Raw genomic sequence first — 16755 nt, forward strand, 5'->3', positions numbered from 1 at the left:
GAATTTTGGTCCACTCCTCTTTGCAGATCATCTCTAAATCATTAAGAGTTCTGGGCTGTCGCTTGGCAACTCGCAGCTTCAGCTCCCTCCATAAGTTTTCAATGGGATTAAGGTCTGGTGACTGGCTAGGCCACTCCATGACCCTAATGTGCTTCTTCCTGAGCCACTCCTTTGTTGCCTTGGCTGTATGTTTTGGGTCATTGTCGTGCTGGAAGACCCAGCCACGACCCATTTTTAAGGCCCTGGCGGAGGGAAGGAGGTTGTCACTCAGAATTGTACGGTACATGGCCCCATCCATTCTCCCATTGATGCGGTGAAGTAGTCCTGTGCCCTTAGCAGAGAAACACCCCCAAAACATAACATTTCCACCTCCATGCTTGACAGTGGGGATGGTGTTCTTTGGGTCATAGGCAGCATTTCTCTTCCTCCAAACACGGCGAGTTGAGTTCATGCCAAAGCGCTCAATTTTTGTCTCATCTGACCACAGCACCTTCTCCCAATCACTCTCGGCATCATCCAGGTGTTCACTGGCAAACTTCAGACGGGCCGTCACATGTGCCTTCCGGAGCAGGGGGACCTTGCGGGCACTGCAGGATTGCAATCCGTTATGTCGTAATGTGTTACCAATGGTTTTCGTGGTGACAGTGGTCCCAGCTGCCTTGAGATCATTGACAAGTTCCCCCCTTGTAGTTGTAGGCTGATTTCTAACCTTCCTCATGATCAAGGATACCCCACGAGGTGAGATTTTGCGTGGAGCCCCAGATCTTTGTCGATTGACAGTCATTTTGTACTTCTTCCATTTTCTTACTATGGCACCAACAGTTGTCTCCTTCTCGCCCAGCGTCTTACTGATGGTTTTGTAGCCCATTCCAGCCTTGTGCAGGTGTATGATCTTGTCCCTGACATCCTTAGACAGCTCCTTGCTCTTGGCCATTTTGTAGAGGTTAGAGTCTGACTGATTCACTGAGTCTGTGGACAGGTGTCTTTCATACAGGTGACCATTGCCGACAGCTGTCTGTCATGCAGGTAACGAGTTGATTTGGAGCATCTACCTGGTCTGTAGGGGCCAGATCTCTTACTGGTTGGTGGGGGATCAAATACTTATTTCCCTCTGCAGAATGCAAATAAATTCATATACTTTCCACAATGTGATTTTCCAGATTTAATTTGTGATGTGCTATCTCTCACTGTTACCAATAACCTACCCTTCAATTATGGGCTGCTCATGTCTTTGTCAGTGGGCAAACTTACAAAATCAGCAAGGGATCAAATACTTATTTCCACCACTGTAACATCGGGACATGCTAGGGAGGTAAAATTCCTTGATGAAATCAAGGACAGCTTTATGGAGCAGCTGGTACAGCAGCCGACAAGAGAAGGAAAAATTCTAGACCTAGTCCTTAGTGGAGGGAATGATCTGCAGCAGGTGGTAATGGTGCTGGGGTCACTTGATAACAGTGGTCATAATATGATTGGAGTAAGTACACACAGGAAATCCAATACGTTAGCATTTAACTTCCAAAAAGGAGACTATGATAAAATGAGAAGAATGGTGAAAAAAAACTTAGAGGAGCAGCAACAAAGCTCAAAAATTTACCTCAGGCATGGATGCTGTTCAAAAATACCATCCTGGAAGCCCAGACCAAATATATTCTGTGTATTAAAAAAGGAGGAAGGAAGGGCAAAACGACAGCCGGCATAGTTAAAAAGTGAGGTGAAGGAAGCTATTAGAGCTAAGAGAAAATCCTTCAGAAAATGGAAGAAAGAACCGACTGAAAATAATAAGAAACAGCATAAGGAATGTCAAGTCAAATGCAAAGTGCCGATAAGAAAGGCAAAGAGGGACTTTCAAAAAAGATTGTGTTGGAGGCAAAAACACAGTAAAAAAATTTTTTGGTGTATTAAATGCAAGAAGCCGGCAAAAGAATCAGTTGGACCCCGCTAGATGACCGAGGGGTAAAAGGGACGATCAGGGAACAAAGCCATAGTGGAGAGATTAAATGAATTCTTTGCTTCGGTCTTCACTGAGGAAGATTTGGGAAAGATACTAGTGCCAGAAATGGTATTCAAAGCTGATGAGTCAGAGAAACTGAATGAAATCTCTATAAACCTGGAAAATGTAATGGCACAATTTGACAAATTGAAGAGTAGCAAATTGCCTACAGTGGATGGTATTCATCCCAGAGTACTGATACAACTGAAAAATGAACTTGCAGAACTATTGTTAGTAATATGTAATTTATCTTTAAAATCAATCATGGTGCCAGAAGATTTGAGGGTGGCCAATGTAACGCTGATTTTTAAAAAAGGTTCCAGAGGTGATCCAGGAAATTATAGACCAGTGAGCCTGACGTCGGTGCCAGGCAAAATGGTAGAGACTATTATAAAGAACAAAATTACAGAGCATATTCAAAAGCATAGATTAATGAGACTAAGCCAACATGGATTTAGTGAAGGTAAATCTTGCCTAACCAATGTATTACATTTCTTTGAAGGGTTGAACAAACATGTGGATAAGAGTGAGCTGGTTGATATTGTGTATCTGGATTTTCAAAAGGCATTTGACAAAGTACCTCATGAAAGACTCCAGTGGAGAGTCATGGGATATGAAGTTGTGCTTAAAGATAGAAAATAGAGAGTAGGGTTAAATGGTCAGTATTCTCAATGGAGAAGGGTAGATAATGGGGTTCTCCAGGGATCTGTGCTGGGACCATTGCTTTTTATCATAGTTACAAATAATCTAGAGATGGGAGGTAATTACTAGTGAAGGCGTTTGACAAAGTGCCGCACGAAAGACTCCTGAAGAAATTGCAGAGTCATGGAATCGGAGGTAGGGTATTATTATGGATTAAGAACTGGTTGAAAGATAGGAAGCAGAGAGTAGGATTGCGTGGCCAGTATTCTCAGTGGAGGAGGGTAGTTAGTGGGGTCCCGCAGGGGTCTGTGCTGGGTCCGTTGCTTTTTAATGTATTTATAAATGACCTAGAGATGGGAATAACTAGTGAGGTAATTAAATTCGCCGATGACACAAAATTATTCAGGGTCGTCAAGTCGCAGGAGGAATGTGAACGATTACAGGAGGACCTTGCGAGACTGGGAGAATGGGCGTGCAAGTGGCAGATGAAGTTCAATGTTGACAAGTGCAAAGTGATGCATGTGGGTAAGAGGAACCCGAATTATAGCTACGTCTTGCAAGGTTCCGCGTTAGGAGTTACGGATCAAGAAAGGGATCTGGGTGTCGTCGTCGATGATACGCTGAAACCTTCTGCTCAGTGTGCTGCTGCGGCTAGGAAAGCGAATAGAATGTTGGGTGTTATTAGGAAGGGTATGGAGTCCAGGTGTGCGGATGTTATAATGCCGTTGTATCGCTCCATGGTGCGACCGCACCTGGAGTATTGTGTTCAGTACTGGTCTCCGTATCTCAAAAAAGATATAGTAGAATTGGAAAAGGTACAGCGAAGGGCGACGAAAATGATAGTGGGGATGGGACGACTTTCCTATGAAGAGAGGCTGAGAAGGCTAGGGCTTTTCAGCTTGGAGAAGAGACGGCTGAGGGGAGATATGATAGAAGTGTATAAAATAATGAGTGGAATGGATCGGGTGGATGTGAAGCGACTGTTCACGCTATCCAAAAATACTAGGACTAGAGGGCATGAGTTGAAGCTACAGTGTGGTAAATTTAAAACGAATCGGAGAAAATTTTTCTTCACCCAACGTGTAATTAGACTCTGGAATTCGTTGCCGGAGAACGTGGTACGGGCGGTTAGCTTGACGGAGTTTAAAAAGGGGTTAGATAGATTCCTAAAGGACAAGTCCATAGACCGCTATTAAATGGACTTGGAAAAATTCCGCATTTTTAGGTATAACTTGTCTGGAATGTTTTTACGTTTGGGGAGCGTGCCAGGTGCCCTTGACCTGGATTGGCCACTGTCGGTGACAGGATGCTGGGCTAGATGGACCTTTGGTCTTTCCCAGTATGGCACTACTTATGTACTTATGTACTTATGTACTTATGTAGGTAATTACATTTGCTGCTGACACAGTTATTCAAAGTTGTTAAATCGCAAGAAGATTGTGAAAAATTACAAGAGGACCTTACAAGACTGGGCATCTAAATGGCAGATGATGTTTAATGTGAACAAGTGCAAAGTGTTGCACGTGGGAAAGAGGAATCCGAATTATAGCTACGTCATGCAAGGTTCCACATTAGGAGTCACCGACCAAGAAAGGGATCTAGGTGTCATCGATTATACGTTGAAACACTCAGCTCGGTGTTGCAGTGCCTAAGAAAGCAAATAGAATGTTATTTATTATTACGAAAGGAATGGAAAACAAAAATGAGGACGTTGTACTGCCTTTGTATCGCTCCATAGTGCGACCACACCTCGAATATGATTTGCAGTTCTGGTCACTGCTTCTCAAAAAAGATATGGTGGAATTAGAAAAGGTACAGAGAAGGGCGATGAAAATGATAAATGTGATGAGACGACTTTCCTATGAGGAAAGGCTGAAGCGACTGAGGCTCTTCAACTTGCAGAAAAGACGGCTGAGAGGAAATATGATAGAGGTCTATAAAATAATGAGTGTAATGGAACGTGTAGACATGAATTGATTGTTTACTCTTTCCTGAGTAGAGAGGTGTGGTAGCCATGTTAGTCCACTTTTAAAGGTAATCAATAGAAATAAAATAAAACATGGAAAAGAAAATAAGATGATACCTTTTTTTATTGGACATAACTTAATACATTTCTTCATTAGCTTTCGAAGGTTGCCCTTCTTTGTCAGATCGGAAATAAGCAAATGTTGGTAGATGACAGTATATATAAGTGAAACATCAAAGCATTTCAGTGACAGTCTAACAGGATGGGGGTGGGTAGGTGAGAGACAGGGAGATATGCATGTAGACAGGAGGGTGTCAAAGCAGTACAGTTTTATGGTTTATAATGGGCTAGAAAACCCAGATCTTTGTTAAGTCCTGTCTGGTGGGTGTCAAAATATTTAATCAATCTGACTTCAAAGGTCTTACGTTCCTGTTTTGTTTTAAAGTTCCCTTTTAAGATTCATACCATGAAGTCACTGGTACAGTGTTCTGGTTTGGTAAAGTGCTACCCCACAGGCGTGACATCTTTATTGGTAATAGCATTTTTCATATGGTGTCTATGTAAATTAAATCTCTTCTTTAGCATCTGACTTGTTTCTCCAATGTAGCAGCCTTTGTTGCATAGTGTATATGTATCCTAGGGGACGGTCAGTCGCGGGGCACCAGAGAAGGAAAGCTGTAGGATTGTTAGTGGGTGACTGCAGACCCCTGAGGCAGGTGTTTGTGCGCCGAAACACGGCCCATGTCGGGTCTTGTTCACAATAAAGGATGGCAATTATCTCTTTCTTGAAGGCCCAGTGTTGCTTTTTTTTTTCTTCTCTTTTCTTCTCTTCCTGTTGTATGCTATAATACCCTCTCTTTTGTGACTGAGTACCAATAAGGGAACTTTAAAACAATACAGGAACGTAAGACCTTTGAAGTCAGAATGATTAAATATTTTGACACCCACCACACAGGACTTAACAAAGATCTGGGTTTTCTAGCCCATTATAAAACATAAAGTTGTATTGCTCTGTTTGTCACCCTCCTGTCTCCATGCATATCTCATCTATCCACCCCCATCCTGTTAGACTGTCACTGAAATGCTTTGATGTTCCTATCCACCCCCATCCTGTTAAACTGTCACTGAAATGCTTTGATGTTCCTATCCGCCCCCATCCTGTTAGACTGTCACTGAAATGCTTTGATGTTTCACTTATATATATACTGTCATCTACCAACATTTGCTTATTTCCGATCTGACGAAGAAGGGCAACCTTCGAAAGCTAATCAAGAAATGTATTAAGTTATGTCCAATAAAAAAGGTATCATCTTATTTTCTTTTCCATGTTTTATTTTGTTTTGTTTCTGTTGATTACCTTTACTCCTTCCAAAAGTACTAGGACTAGAGGGCACGCAATTGAACTACAAAGTAGTACATTTAAAATGAATCAGAGAAAGTATTTCTTCACTCAACATGTAATTCTGGAATTCGTTGCTGGAGAATTTAGTAAAATATCAAATAATAGGAACAAAAGAAACTATGGTGTGAAAAGGGTCAAAAAGAAGAAAAAGAGGAGAAAAGGAACCGGAGGCATCAGAAATTAATCAGGCAATTAGGTCTCCTGTAGCGCTCAGCTATATCAGACCCTTGAGCCTCCTGAATGACATCGATCGTTTGCCTAACTGGAACCAAAACCTCTGTACATATTGCAAATGTTATTTGTTTATTTTATACTTAAATCTTTTAAATGTTTTGAATAATGTTTATAGTAAACACTAAAGAATGAAAAATAAATCTAACTCCAAGCCTATCCGAGCGACCCAACTTAATTTACTAACACCACTAGCATTAACCATACCTCTATCCTGCCCCCATTTCTTCATCCTATCATTCTCTACACAACTTGTTATCTCTATCATACTTTGGGGCTCATTTTCAAAGCACTTAGCCTCCCAAAGTTCCATAGAAACCTATGGAACTTAGCCTCCCAAAGTGCTTTGAAAATATGCCTCTTTGTATCCATACACTGTGTTACATATTTTGTATCCATACTTTGTGCTATGTACTGTGTAACCAGGTGGGGGGGAAGAGGGGTTGGTGGTTGGGAGGCTAGGATAGGGGAGGGCAGACTTATACGGTCTGTACCAGAGCCGGTGATGGGAGACGGGACTGGTGGTTGGGAGGCGGGAAATACTGCTGGGCAGACTTATACGTTCTGTGCCCTGAAAAAGACAGGTACAAATTCAAGATATGAGTTTATCTTGGGCAGACTAGGTCTGGGCAGGTCTTTTTCTGCCGTCATCTACTATGTTACTATGACATGAAATGAGATTGAAGGGGGGCAGACTCAAAAAAGATGTCAGGAAGTATTTTTTCACGGAGAGGGTGGTGGATGCTTGGAATGCCCTCCCGCCAGAGGTGGTGGAGATGAAAACGGTAACGGAATTCAAACATGCGTGGGATATGCATAAAGGAATCCTGTGCAGCAGGAACGGATCCTCAGAAGCTTAGCTGAAATTGGGTGGCGGAGCAGGTGGGGGGAAGAGGGGTTGGTGGTTGGGAGGCTAGGATAGGGGAGGGCAGACTTATACGGTCTGTACCAGAGCCGGTGATGGGAGACGGGACTGGTGGTTGGGAGGCGGGAAATACTGCTGGGCAGACTTATACGGTCTGTGCCCTGAAAAAGACAGGTACAAATTCAAGATATGAGTTTATCTTGGGCAGACTAGATGGATCATGCAGGTCTTTTTCTGCCTTCATCTACTATGTTACTATGACATGAAATGAGATTGAAGGGGGGCAGACTCAAAAAAGATGTCAGGAAGTATTTTTTCACGGAGAGGGTGGTGGATGCTTGGAATGCCCTCCCGCCAGAGGTGGTGGAGATGAAAACGGTAACGGAATTCAAACATGCGTGGGATATGCATAAAGGAATCCTGTGCAGCAGGAACGGATCCTCAGAAGCTTAGCCGAAATTGGATGGCGGAGCAGGTGGGGGAAGAGAGGTTGGTGGTTGGGAGGCGAGGATAGTGGAGGGCAGACTCATACTGTCTGTGCCAGAGCTGGTGATGGGAGGCGGGACTGGTGGTTGGGAGGCGGGAAATACTGCTGGGCAGACTTGTACGGTCTGTGCCCTGAAAAAGGCAGGTACAAATCAAGGTAAGGTATACACATATGAGTTTGTCTTGGGCAGACTGGATGGACCATGCAGGTCTTTTTCTGCCGTCATCTACTATGTTACTATGAGGCATATTTTCAAAGCACTTTGGGAGGCTAAGTTCCATATGTTTCTATGGAACTTTGGGAGGCTAAGTGCTTTGAAAATAAGCCTCTATGTCTACATTGTGTTATCTCTGTAATACTTTGTATCCATGCTTTGTAAGCCGCACTGAACCTGCTATTGATATGAAGCCTTTTAGCCCACCATCTAAAACGAAACAAGTAAATGGCGACTACTTATCCCTGCATTTGCAGTTTCAGCGCTGAATAAAAACTGTTTAAATAGATACATGCAAAGTACCATAATTAATTTTCATATTGATGCATGCTTATCTTTTTCTGCTAATAAATGAACCATTTATTAGCTGCTTACGCAAATGTCTTTTATTTCAAGCATGCATATACACAGCAAGAAGTAAGGGATCTTCTTGGCCGCCTAGACCAGGGCAACAGAACGAAGATGGGACAGAAAGGATCTTCTGGGCTTTTTCGTACTATCTCTGCCTTTGGCATTGTTGGTAAGCAAAATCTTCTTTATCGAATGAGTCACAATGTCCTATTATTTTTTTTTTTTTTATTTCTCTTTATTAATTTTTAACAATCATAATAACTCTTATGAGTGTTTACACAAATAAGTAATACAATAAAGAATAAAAGATAAATTCAAATCTAAGGTTTCATTTTTATCGTCCACAATACTATTAAGGAAACGATCCAAGAAAGAGAAATTAAACAGAGGCAAAACTAATTAAAGAAAACATCTTGTCCCAAGTGGTCACTCTAAGCTGTCATACAATATTACATATGTGACTATATTACCACATTAACCTCCTCTCTACTTATCAGGAAATCCTCCAACTGATTGGGTTCAAAGAACTGGTAAGATTTAGACTGGTGCAATACTCTACATATACAGGGAAATCTTAACAGGAAATTAGCACCTATTGCAAGCACCCTAGGGCGCAAGGTTAAAAATATCTTGCGTCTCTTTTGTGTATCCCTAGATAAATCCGGGTACACTCGTATCTTTGAACCCAAAAATAAAGAATCTAGATGTCTAAGAGAGAGTCTGAGCACTGCGTCTCTATCTAATTCCAGTGCAAAGGTATTTAACAAGGTTGTTCTTTGAATTATCACCTCAAGTGACGATTCAAGAAAAGTAGTGAGATTCATTGCCTCCTCCTTCTGGGCTTGCGAATTTTCCTTTACATCTTTAGTGTTTGTTTGCAAATAAAAAGCCCGAGTTATTGGAGGCAATGAATTCTCAGACATACCTAATATCTCAATCAAGTATTTCCTAACCATTTGCAATGGAGTAACAAGCGGTGATTTGGGAAAATTTATGAAACGTAAGTTCAATCTTTTAGAGTGATTTTCTAAGTACTCCAATCGCCTTGAAGTAAAGTTCTTATCCTTTAGAAAAGCTTGTCCCATAAGCTCAACTTTCTGAGTTCTTTCAGTCAGAGCTTTAACTTCAGTGGTATGGAGATCGTTAGTTTGCAATTGTGCCAACGCAGTCTCAGCTAAAATCTTAATTGTCTCAGTATTTTTTTTAACCAAAGTTTGTAGTGAGGAGTGCATGTTGGAAGTTAAGTCCCACAGTGACTCTAAGGTCACTACGGCTGGTTTTTCCGTTTGTCCCTTTAAAAAATCCGGGAGGGGAGCTTTAACAACCTGGTCCAGGGTACTCACTGTTTTAGATCTTACTACAGGGCTGGAATTAAAAGCTGGTTCACCCAGGTTGCTAGCGTCCAGTTTTCCTTCTGTCTCCAGCAAGTTCCCTCTCCGTTCACTCCATTCTCCTCCTGGGAGTAGTGTGGCAGGACTTGATGGAGTACTTCCTCGTCCGGGTTGCGGGGGAGCCGCACGTTCGACGGGGCTCAAGGAAGCCCCGTCTATACTGTTGGCTAGCGTCAATGCGCTAGCTCCGGCAGCAGGAGTTGACACCATCTCGGGACCCGACGCGATTCCATACCGTTCCAGCGTTGCTTGCTGAAGTTGGGGGGTTTCGCCAGGGGTAGAGGGAGCCTCCATGACTCTGCCTCTCCGTTTGCCCATCGCAATCAACCGGCAAAACACCTTCCTCAGCGTCTAACGGAGGTAGGTTGTAGCGCGTCTGGTGATTTGAATTCACGACGTCACCATCTTGGATCTCCCACAATGTCCTATTAAAACAACTGATAATATTAATATCCTATATTTGGTGGTAGAAATACAGAGATTCAGGTCCTCAGAGCCCAGGGCCTGGCATTGAATACTTAGGTCATACCCTGGAGGTTGTCACTTCCATATGTTATATGGACCTTGACTGCTGACCTGGGAAGTGGGGGGAGGGGTTGGGGGTGTTGCATTCTAGTTATACAGAGTGGCACTTGGCATGGAGGGATAGAAGAGCAACTGTTTTTTTGTACATGCCTTGTGTGGTCTAATTTGTAGAAAAAATAAAAGGTCAACAACATTAGCAGTTTGATGGAATATAATAAGCTGATAATCTGATATTACCCCAGATAGTATACCTTTGAATGTACTGGAATTGAACTCTGTCAAACTCAGTACTTTTAAGAAGGAACATATTGATCACATTCGTAAGCTCTGTCTCAGCATAACATGTATACCCTGGAGGAAAGGAGAAACAGGGATGATATGATACAGACGTTCAAATATTTGAAAGGTATTAATCTGCAAACAAACCTTTTCCATAGAGGGGAAGGCGGTAGAACTAGAGGACATGAAATGAGATTGAAGGGGGGCAGACTCAAGAAAAATGTCAGGAAGTATTTTTTCACTGAGAGAGTGGTGGATACTTGGAATGCCCTCCCGCGGGAGGTGGTGGAGATGAAAAAGGTAATGGAATTTAAAAATGCATGGGATAAACATAAAGGAATCCTGTTCCGAAGGAATGGATCCTCAGAAGCTTAGCGGAGATTGGGTGGCAGGGCGGGAGGCGGGGATAGTGGGTGGGAGGCGGGGCTAGTGCTGGGCAGACTTCTATGGTCTGTGCCCTGAAAATGGCAGATACAAATCAAAGTCAGGTGCACACACAAAGTAGCACATATGAGTTGTTGTGCAGACTGGATGGACCGTGCAGGTCTTTTTCTGCCATCATCTACTATGTTACTATCAGGCTTATTTTCGAAAGTGATCGCCGGCGATCTTCCGACATAAATCGGAAGATTTATTTATTTATTTATTGTTCACTTATATCCCACATTTTCCCACTCATGCAGGCACAATGTGGCTTACAAACATTAAATAAAATACAGAATAGGAAAACTTAGAAGAATATACAAGGAGTATGCAGGGGGAGAAGCATCTAACAGGGTGAACTAGCAGGGTAGGAGCCAGGGAGGGTGCATCAAGCAGTGGTATAAAGTGAGGAGTAGGTCTTGGCAAAGAAGTAGGTCTTCAACAACTTCTTGAAGAGGGTGTGGTCCGCTTGAGTTTTAAGGTGTTGCGGGAGAGAATTCCAGTGCTTAGGACTCCAATAGCGGAAAGATGAGGCGAAGATCCTCTTGTACTTGACACCCTTACAGTTTGGGAAGTGAAGGTGGAGGAAGGAACGAGCAGCAGGTTTGGCATTCCTGGGCGGGAGGTCGATCAAGGGGTGCATATACTCCGGGGCAAGCCCATAGATAATTTTATGGGTCAAGGAGCAGAGTATAAGGCAATGCGCTCCTGAACAGGCAGCCAGTGTAATTTGAACTGTAAGGGTTCGGCATGTGCAAAGCGTTGCTCTCTCAGGATGAGTCTCGCAGCAGTGTTCTGAACTGTTTGGAACTTTTTCAACAGAGAGGCCTGGCAGCCCGCGTAAATTCCGCTGCAATAGTCCAAGTGGGAGAGGACAAGCCACTGGACAAGTGTGCGGAACAAATCTCTAGGAAGGAAGTATCTGATACGCCGAAGCCTCCACATGGCGTGAAACATTTTTTTGGTGACCAAGTGCACATGATTGTCCAGTTGGAGGTGTGTGTCCAGTTGCACTCCTAAAAGCCGCAGGCTTGTGGCAATCGGAAGGACAGAGCCCAATACTGGGAGCACCGTGTCAGTTACTGGAGTGTGGATGGACGAGAGGATGAGACACTGTGTTTTGTTCTTGTTTAATTTGAAACGGAAGACCTGAGGCCAATGTTCTAAGGTGGAGAAGCAGGCAACAATGAGGTGAACAATTTCTGACACGGTGGTGCGAAAGGGAATGTAGACTGTAATATCGTCGGCATAGATGAAAGGGTTAAGGTCCAGTTTTGCGAGAGCAGCAGCTAAAGGCATCAACATAATATTGAATAAGGCTGGTGAAAGTGGGGAGCCCTGCGGAACCCCACACGAGGCCTTCCACGGATCAGAAGTAACCGAGTTCACTGAGACCTGGTAAGTTCTTGTTGTTAAAAAGCCCGCGAACCAGTGTAAGACAGGACCTCCTATACCAAAAGAGTCCAGCAGATGAAGCAAGATTTCATGGTCCACCATATCGAAGGCACTAGACATGTCAAATTGAAGCAGTAACACCTTCCGACCAATGGATAGCTCTTGCTTAAAGTTAGTTAAGACGGTGACCAGGACAGTCTCGGTGCTATATTGAGCTCGGAAACCAGACTGAGAGGGGTGTAGGATATCGAAGGCAGTCAGGAAGTCGTTGAGCTGGACGTTGACCATACTCTCCATTAACTTGGTAACTAGGGGAATCGAAGCCACTGGGCGATAGTTAGAGACGCCGTCTGGTTTAATCTTTAGATTCTTTGGAACAGGGGTGAGAAGGATATTATCATGGCCTGGCGGGAAAGATCCAGCACTTAACATGAAGTTGAGGTAAGTAGTCAGATCTTCAACAAAACACTTCAGTGCAGCTTTCAGGAGATGAGTCGGAAAAACATCCGATCTACAGGGTTTGTTGGAGAACTTAAGTAAAGCAGCGGTTACCTTGTCAAGTGATAAGCGGGTGAATTTGGTCCAAATATGATCTGCCGGGCAGACACCCGTTGGCATAGTCAAAGATTCCAGGAAGTCGTCCACATCGGAGAGGCAGCTCACAGTTGAAGACCATAGGGTCAGTATTTTCTCATTCAAATAAATTGCAAGTTGGGAAGCAGAAGGAAGATCAGCACTGGAGAATTCTAGAGTACGGGTATCAAGGAAAGAGTTTATCAGCTGGTATATCTTTGTGATTTCCCGGCCAGCAGACTGTATCGTAGCGGAAAAGTACTTTCGCTTTGCTTGACGGATGGCATACTTATACCTGCGGTGACTGCCTTTCCAAGCACCCAATGCAACATCCGACTTCCGCTTACGCCAGGCTCTTTCCAGACGTCTAGTCTCTGTTTTTAAGGCTCTGAGATCAGCCGAGAACCAGGGTGTAGAGATGGCAGGCGATCTCTCAAAAGCGGCGAAATCGGTATAATCGAAAGCGGCTTTTTTGACACCATCGCTGCTTTCCCGTTGCCGCGCTGGCGAAAGTTCAAGGGGGCGTGTCGGCAGCATAGCGAAGGCGGGACATGGGCGGGCATGGGCATGGCTACCAGATGGCCGGCTTTCACGGATAATGGAAAAAAAAGCGGCGTTAATCAGTATTTCGCCGGGTTTACTTGGTCCTTTTATTTTCACGACCAAGCCTCAAAAAGGTGCCCCAACTGACCAGATGACCACTGGAGGGAATGGGGAATGCCCTTTCCGTAGTCCCCCAGTGGTCACCAACCCCCTCCCACACTAAAAAAATAAAAATAAAAACCTTTTTTTACCAGCCTGTATGCCAGCCTCAAATGTCATACCCAGCTCCCTGACAGCAGTATGCAAGTCCCTGGAGCAGTTTTTAATGGGTGCAGTGCACTTCAGGCAGGCAGACCCAGATCCATCCCCCCCTACCTGTTACACTTGTGGTGCTAAGTGTTGAGCCCTCCACCCCCCCCCCCCCCAAAACCCACTGTACCCACATGTAGGTGCCCCCCTTCACCCATAAGGGCTATGGTAATGGTGTAAAGTTGTGGGGAGTGGGTTTGGGGGGGATTTGGGGGGCTCAGCACCCAAGGTAAGGGAGCTATGCACTTTGGAGCTATTTGTGTATTTTTTAAACATTTTTAGAAGTGCCCCCTAGGGTGCTCGGTTGCTGTCCTGGCATGTGAGGGGGACCAGTGCACTACTACTACTACTTAACATTTCTAGAGCGCTACTAGGGTTACGCAGCGCTTTACAGTTTAACAAAGAAGGACAGTCCCTGCTCGAAGGAGCTTACAATCTAAAGGACGAAATGCCAAGTTGGGGCAGTCAAGATTTTCTGAATAGAGGTGTAGTGGTTAGGTGCCGAAGGCGACATTGAAGAGGTGGACTTTGAGCAAGGATTTGAAGATGGGCAGGGAGGGGGCCTGGCGTATGGGCTCAGGGAGTTTATTCCAAGCATGGGGTGAGGCGAGGCAGAAAGGGCGGAGCCTGGAGTTGACCAAATGCCTTGGATTTCGCCGGGTTTGAGATGGCCGGCATTTTTTCCCATTATCGCTGAAAAAGAAAACCGGCGATTTGAAACCCGGCGAACTCTGGCATTTGGCCAGGCTAAACCGTATTATCGAAAAAAAAAGATGGCCGGCCAGCTGTTGCGCCGCCGCCAAAATAGATCGCCGGCAACGTTCGATTATGCCCCTCCACGTTACTAATGCTTATCTGTGTGCAGTCAATTCAACTATCACTGTTGGAAAGCCCTCTACTGCTCTAGGTGCATGCCACCCAATCTCATGTACTTGCTTATTAAAACCGATGATGCTTGCCAAAAGGTTCCACCTAACTTACAAAAGTATATATGTAAATCAGCTCTCAGTAAATTGCAGTGCAGACAACATAAAATAATACAAACAATGAAAATGTTTCCTGAAAAAGCTGTAAAATGCAGTATATACTGTACAACAGATAACATAAAATATTGCAAACAAACAGGCCTTGTGAAAGACAGGATAACCGAGCCCTACACAAAGGTCCTCAGAATATAACTCCAGTGCTATTTGAGGAATGAGCCAAGTTCTCCAGGCTTCAAGTTTGTGTTAAAGACCTATTTATTCTCCCTGGCTTTTAAGAGCTTTGAAGAATTTGGCTCTGGAAGTCGGGTAGAACACTGTGGCTGATTTTTCTTTCTTTGTTTAGCAATTGTAGTTCCCTTTTCTATCTTTTATAGCTTTTAAATACTTTATTTTATCTATGGAAAAGCAGAACTGTGAATCTTCACGCATGGAGGATGTCACCAATGGAGCTCAATGCACAAAACAGTTCCCTAACAACTTTTCTAGAAGCATTTGGGCTGTCACTGCACATGTACTCCTGTCCCCCCACCTTCCACCATATCTCCTCGGTCTAATCTTCTCTTTGAACCCAGTCAGACCTGTTTTACATCACTGTTGCTTCAGCACCTCAAATTTCTATTTTGGCTCAAACGTCTGTCCTGTTTCTGCCGCATAGTCTTTTGCGTCACCTAGTAGAACATAAGAATAGCCATACTGGGTCAGACCAATGGTCCATCTAGCCCAGTATCCTACTTTCAACAGTGGCCAATCCAGCTCACAAGTACCTGGTAGAAACCCAAATAGTAGCAACATTCCATGCTACCAATCCCAGGGCAAGCAGTGGCTTCTCTAATGTCCACCTCAATAACAGACTATGGACTTTTTCTCCAGAAACTTGTCCAAACCTTGTTTTAACCCAGATATGCTAACCACTGTTACCACATCCTCCGGTAGCAAATTCCAGAGCTTAACTATTATTTGTGTGAAAAAATATTGCTTCCTATTTGTTTTTAAAGTATTTCTATTTAGTTTCATCGAATGTTCCCTGGTCTTTGTACTTTTTGAAAGAGTGAAAAATCAATTCACTTCTACCCGTTTTACATCACTCAGGATTTTATAGACCTCAGTCATAACCTACTACTACTACTACTATTTAGCATTTCTATAGCGCTACAAGGCATACGCAGCGCTGCACAAACGTAGAAGAAAGACAGTCCCTGCTCAAAAAGCTTACAATCTAATAACCCCCCCCCCCCTTCAGCTGTCTCTCTTCCAAGCAGAAGAACCCTTTGAACCTTTTCTCATTCTGTTATAATCTTTTTTGAGATACAGCGACCAGAATTGAACGCAATACTCAAGGTGAGGTCGCACCCTATAGCGATACAGAGGCATTATAATATTCTTGGTCTTATTTTGCATCCCTTTCCTAATAATTCCTAGCATCCTGTTTGCTTTTTTAGCCGCCGTTGCATACTGGGCAGGACCCAAATAAAGAAAATAAGAAGCAACATAAGCAATGGCAAGTCAAGTACAAAGCATTAATAAAGAAGGCTAAAAGAAAATTTGAAGAGAAACTTGCCACAGAGGCTAAAATTCACAGCAACAACTTTTCAGGTACATCAGAAGAAGAAAGTCTGTGAGGGAATCTGTGGGACTGTTAGATCACGAAGGAGCAAAACAGGGCTGCCAAGAGACAGGGCCGGACGCCGCCCCCCTCTGTCCACCACCGGACCCCGCCCCTGAATTCAAATCATAGGGCCTCACCTTGACCTCGCTCCCTGTGTCCTGCCCTCGCGCAAGTTACATCAGATGAGGGCGGGACACAGGGAGGGAAGACCCGAAGGGAGGCAATCTACAGACTGCCGCTGCTGCGCTTCTTTCACAAGGAGCAAGGTCGAGGTGAGGTGCTATGATTTGAATTCAGGGGGGCCCAGCCCAGTAGTGGACGGAGGGGGGCGAGTGGAGGGAACTGCGGTGCCGGGCTCCCCTTGGAGGCCCGGGGAATTTTGTCCCCCCATGCCCCCCCTCTCGGCGGCCCGGTTACCGCGTGAGACCTTACCGCTAGGTCAATGGCTTGTGGTAAGGTTTCAGACCCAAAATGGACGCGCGGCAATTTTCATTTTGCCTCATATCCATTTTCAACAAAAATGAAAAAAAAAAAGCATTTTTTTGTAGATGCGCTAAAATATAATTCTGTATGT

The 16755-nt window shown here is 44.1% G+C and overlaps 1 protein-coding gene across 1 annotated transcript in view; it reads left to right on the forward strand.

The window, feature by feature from the left end:
* FIG4 (FIG4 phosphoinositide 5-phosphatase) overlaps positions 1–16755 on the forward strand; it is a 416571-nt gene that overhangs the window by 47514 nt on the left and 352302 nt on the right. Inside the window, 1 exon segment of the mRNA XM_030199197.1 lies at positions 8197–8320. Within this exon segment, the coding sequence (XP_030055057.1) occupies positions 8197–8320 (124 nt within the window).

This window comes from Microcaecilia unicolor, chromosome 3 (assembly GCF_901765095.1).
Source record: "Microcaecilia unicolor chromosome 3, aMicUni1.1, whole genome shotgun sequence".
NCBI lineage: Eukaryota > Metazoa > Chordata > Amphibia > Gymnophiona > Siphonopidae > Microcaecilia > Microcaecilia unicolor.